The sequence below is a fragment of the Lolium rigidum genome, chromosome 6, assembly GCF_022539505.1.
Source record: "Lolium rigidum isolate FL_2022 chromosome 6, APGP_CSIRO_Lrig_0.1, whole genome shotgun sequence".
NCBI classification, from domain to species: Eukaryota; Viridiplantae; Streptophyta; class Magnoliopsida; order Poales; family Poaceae; genus Lolium; species Lolium rigidum.
The window spans coordinates 41,873,101-41,878,402 of NC_061513.1; the positions used below are offsets into that span (position 1 = coordinate 41,873,101).

The window sequence follows — 5,302 nt, forward strand, 5'->3', positions numbered from 1 at the left end:
CGCGCCCTCTGTTGTTGGCTGACACTGCGACGCCGTTGACAACATCAATTCATCATTGCGGTCTGTCCAAATGTAGCATGATCAGGATGATTCTCGTCTGAACCTTGCGCCTATCCCGTGGTCTGGCTGTGCGCGAAGAGCGTACCGTGCCAAATCACAGATGTCGGGCACCTCAACACGGTGTGTCAATGTCTGCTCCTGATCACATAGGAGGCATCGCGATGGATGTGGTAGCCCTCGCCACGCCAATCCGTCTCTAAAAAGGATGACTCGCCCAAACATGCGTGGATAAACAAGATGTTGAGCATAGCAAACAAGTAAGCAAGCTTACAAAACAAATTAACTACTCTTCCAAGCTTTGCTTGGTGGCAGCCATTTGAGACAAACAAATTCGCCATGAACACTTTGTTCTCAAACAAGCTATCATGCAGGCAAAGATTTCAGAAGATAAACAAAGTATGCTTCAGCAGAAAGCAAGTGAGAGCATTGACCAAAGAGTGCTAATGAGCTAGGACACAAATAGCTACGAATAGTAAATTAGTAAACCTAGAAGTGTTTTTACATACACAGAGACAAAGGCCATATCATCAACGGTTACCCTTCTTGAAAAAAAAAACATAAACAGGGACATCTCTTGCCATCTTCAAGTGAACCATGAGATGTCCCCTTCTAACCTTTGTCCAAATTTTGTCCATTGTTGATGTCAGACTAAACTCATACATGCTCTCTACCCATTTTGACTTCTTATATTTTCTGAAATTTAATTGAGACAATGCCCATTATTCCCACAACGTAAATATCCTTCCGTAAGCACGTGTTTGAGCAATCGTGTATTATCCAGGACCAACATGCCAATGAAGTAGCCTGCGGGTAACCATCTTCTTCTTTTTTTCGAAAAGGGGATTGGCGCCCTAGCCTCTGCATATGGGGAACCATCTTCTAAATCCTCTTTTTTCACGTTCAAAAAATCCTCTTTTTTAACTATGGCGTCAACTACGTCTCATACTGTTCGCATCAATACGAAATTCAAAAATTCCAACGACTCTATCCTTCAAACCTTGGCATTGCCATGTAGTGCTCATTTCATTCTGAGTACCGTCCATCTGTACAAGGGCACCAATCATAAAGGCCTAGCTCAAGTAAGAGTTCTATGTTAGAATATATAAAATAATGTACTCCCTCCGATTCATATTACTTGACACTAATATGTATCTATACACATTTTAATTATAGATACATCCATTTTAGTGGCAAATAATAATGATCAGACAAAGTAGTACACATGCCCATCCATGGGAAGCATTTCACAGAATAATTATTGAAGAATATATTGGATCACACGGCAGGCTTTACTTGAGTTTTGAACGCAAAGACCCGGAGATATCACATAGACAACGTTGTGTAAATAGGCATCATCGATTGTTGAAGAATATCAAAAGCTTTTCGCCTTGCCAGAACAAGGAAACCAAGATGTCTGATGTACTAGCATATAGAGTACAAAGAGTGCTGAATATACAGTTACTAATAAAATGAAATCAGAGTATCCCCTTCTTTTCGCATTGAACATCCAGCTACATCTGGTATGTTCATCCAGTATGCTAAGAAAGAGCAGCAGCAATCAGCATATCAGCACAAGAAACATGTTAGTCTGAACCAACGAAACAGCACCATCAGTGTCCTAGTTGAACATCGCAGATAGTGGTAGTTCAGTCATTCAACAGAATTAGTTCAGTGGTAATACTTTTCCCGAAAAGAACACTTCGGTAACCAGAATGTACACACAGTGAACACAAAACCAATCATATGTGTAGCTTGTCATGAGGTTGCAATGTCTTAAGAAATGAGATCATACACCAATCATCTAGGTTGTTTTGTTCATCACAGGACATCATCTTCGAGAGCAACTCTGAGCTTCTGAAGCTCACAGGTCCCAAGCATTCTGCATGTGAACTGGGCTATATATCTATAGACCTTTCATTCAGAGAAAAATATGATATACATGTTCCATCACAAAGCCAATCACAAAAACAAAGATGACAGATGTACTCACCACACATGAAATACACTGAATAAACTTGCTACGAAATTGTGAAAAAAATTATGACATGAGAAATGCTGTTCCAGCAAGTACGGCACACCATTAAGAACGATTGACAGTATCACTTGAAACAAATGAGACATGCACCAAGAGATGCTATTCACACTGCACAGAGTATGTCTTGCGAACATAAAGCTGACTTATTTTGGAATTGTATTCTATGATAGATCTGAAGATCAACTCAACATTGTAATAGACTGAACAGTTTTACGTACTTTATGGACAGTAAGGTGAAGAAAACAGAAACAATCCAGTATCGATATATGATTTACAACAGACCTAAGCCACTACTAGCATATATGGGTAACATAATAAAACATATAGTATGAAAACATGGCATGCACATCCAAATCACCAACATGATGAGTTTCTGGTAGGTAGTTACCAGCCATCACCACAACAGCGATACACAGTACATATATGCCTCTATGGAACCGTTGGGTGCTGGTAGTCGCAGGCATATATGATGTAATGTCCGCCAAGGAATCATGTCATGAATAATTATTGGTCCTGAGAGAACACATCATATCTCAGTATCCACATAATTAGGCCTCTCAACCACCTAAACAAGCAGAGAAATAAAAACGTTCAGTAACGGCTCTGTGAAGTTAATAGATAGAAATATAAGCAGAACAGAGGGATGGTATGCATTACATCTGCAAATCTTATTTGACGCTGCCTTGGGGGCTTAAGACCATTCTCCTTTGGATGTGCCGAAGCCCAGGGAGCTTGTTTCTTCGGCTGTACTTGGATTCCAAGGAAAGATGGCGCAGGTGGTTTATTCTTCACAGATGGCAGATTGCGAGAAAGCCAGGAGTCCGAAGGTGATTTTGGGACAGGCAACGGCATTAGATATTGCAAAGGCCTACTTTCCTTCTTGATAGCAATATTCTCTTCCGAACGTAGTGGAACATCCTGACTAGTATCATAAGTGGAAGTTTTTGTATCATCAAATTTCACCAATCCGGCATTTCTTGGCATTAACACAGCGGGTTCTAGCACTTCGGTGATTCTTTCTGTCGACGGACCATTATCTTGAACTTCCGCTATACTGTTACTTCCAACTATAGGTTTTCCTCCAAGTTGAACATCAGATCCTGTATTCAAAGATGGCTTTGGAGCCGGTAACAGAGCCAAGTGGCTAGTATCTGAATCAATGCCTGCACGGTGATCCATTGAGTCTTCGTGCGATGTTTTATCGACCCCCGAGCTCATGGAGCTTGATCCCTTGAAACTACTATGATCTGATCCAACCAATGAGCCGTGATCATGATCTATTCCAAGGGAGCTAGAGCCATTGCTTCTACTCATCTTCTCATCTCTATCTCTTACTTCAAATGATACACTTTCTTTATGTGACGGCGACAAGGCGACATCGCGGCGGTAGGGAGAGGCGCCACCACCTATGGACTGGTGGAATGGTGAAGACCCATCCCCGGTCTGAGAGTCGCTCCAAAATGTCAGGTGGTTCGACTCACTCGTCATCTTGCTCCTCTTATCCTCTGCTTGGTGAACATACTTCTGCTCCAACTTGTGCTTGTACACTTCCTCCCAGTATCGCTGCAATGTAACATGAACTGAGTGGATTAGAACAATCATTCCCAAAGCTATTACCAACAAGCAACACAACTCTGAATTTATGAAGCATTTCGTGGTGTGCGCATCTGCTTACCCCATTAGAATCGCAACCAAGGTTCTTGTTCTGTGAGCTCCGGGCAAGAGGGCTGGGTGCATTCTGTCCCCTGCCCTTGGATGGCAACCCCCTGCCTCTCCCTCTCCCACGCGCCTTGCCGTTCTTCATTGCAGGCACTGGATTGAGTAGTAGCAAGGATGTTTTGACGCACAAACCAGGGAGCAGGCCACACCCCTTGGATGCAAAACCTCGGGTACTTTGTACATCGTCGCAGTCGTCATCGTCCTCCTCCTCCACAGGGTCCTCACGTCTGGGATAGTTACAGGACAGATAATTGGGAGGCAGGTGCTGGTAGGGGAGCTGTACCGGCGTCCTCCTGGCGCGATCGTCATCACCGCCCGCTCTCCAGCTGGCATGCGCGTGCTCGCGGGCGGAGCTGCCGGCGCCGGCCTTGCGGAAGGTGTACTGCGGCGAGCCCACGGCCACCGCCTGCGCGGCCGGCAGGAAGCGGTCCATCATGAAGCCGCGGGCGTCTGGGTCGGGAGGTGCGGCCGCGCCGGCGGCGGGGCCGGGGCGGTCCGGCGGCGCGCCGCTGAGGCCGCTGACGCTGCAGTTAACGGTGAAGGACTCCGTACGCGAGAGCGTGTCCTGCGCGTCCGAGAACCGCTCCTCGTCGTCGCCGGCGGCGTCCTCGTCTTGGTTTCGTAGCACGTCGGCGACGGACAGCAACGCCTCTGGTGCCTTGGCGTCGGCCTCCGCCCACTCGACCTTGCGGCCTGTGGGACGGTTCTGAGGCGCGGCGGCGGCGGGGGCGGGGTCTGGGTAGAGCGGCGAGTGCTCGCGCTCCGCGAGGCATAGGGCGTCGTGGTACGGGGTGGCGCCGCCGGCCCCTTCGTCCTCCGACGGGCGCGGGTGGTGCGGGGAAGGCGCGGGCGAGGGCGAGGGCGGCGCCGCGCGGCGGGTGCGGACGCTCTTGGGGCGGCCGGGGCTCTGCTCCCAGACGAAGGGCACGGCGCCGGGGTGGCGGAGGGGGCCGGAGTTGAGGTCGGGCTTGTGGCAGGGCGGGCGCACCGCGGAGCGCAGCGGCGCGCCCAGGTCGATCCGCTTGGCCCCGTCCGCCATCACGCGGTCCGCGCGCATCCCCCGGCGGCCCCGAGGCGTAAATGGCCGGAGGAGAATCGCTCAAAGGTGTTTTCTTGCTTGCTTGCTTCGGCCGCCGCGCGGGAACCGGCGAGCGAGGGGGGAGGAGGGAGGGATCTGCGGTTTAGGTGCGTGCGGGTTTACCGGTTACCACTCCACTCCAGTCCAGTACAGGTGCGAGGCAGGCCCGCCGCCAGCCGAGCTCTCCACTCCACCGGTGCGGCGTGAGTGGGCGTGCGCGGTGGGGCGGCGGCGGTGCGGCGTGGTATTTGCTACTGGAGTAGAGCAGAGGTGCGGTTGGGTAATGGTGCGCGTGCGGCGGGGGATGGTGACACGGGTGCTCGCGTCAAACCAGACGACGTCGACGGCGTAGTGTGGACTGGGGAGAAAAAGTCTGCGCGATCGGCCTAAAAAGGCGGTGTGAGCAGCAT

General features: G+C 49.5%; 1 protein-coding gene across 1 annotated transcript; it reads right to left on the minus strand.

Annotated features, from left to right (window-relative positions):
• Positions 1–2,334: 2,334 nt before the first annotated feature.
• On the minus strand, positions 2,335–4,854 carry LOC124662520. Its single transcript, XM_047200349.1, has 3 exons — positions 3,771–4,854; positions 2,753–3,658; positions 2,335–2,660 (listed from the first exon to the last, which is right to left on the minus strand). The coding sequence occupies exons 1-3, from the start codon at positions 4,851–4,853 to the stop codon at positions 2,622–2,624; spliced, it is 2,028 nt and encodes a 675-aa protein (XP_047056305.1). The 5' UTR covers position 4,854; the 3' UTR covers positions 2,335–2,621.
• Between the last annotated feature and the right edge of the window lie 448 nt (positions 4,855–5,302).

Excerpts from the sequence above, each read along its gene's own strand:
- LOC124662520 (XM_047200349.1), bottom strand. The coding sequence starts at position 4,853 with ATGGCGGACGGGGCCAAGCGGATCGACCTGGGCGCGCCGCTGCGCTCC. Across the intron at positions 3,659-3,770 it reads TTGGTTGCGATTCTAATGGG|CGATACTGGGAGGAAGTGTA; the intron begins GTAAGCAGATGC and ends GTTACATTGCAG. Across the intron at positions 2,661-2,752 it reads GTCAAATAAGATTTGCAGAT|GTGGTTGAGAGGCCTAATTA; the intron begins GTAATGCATACC and ends CTGCTTGTTTAG.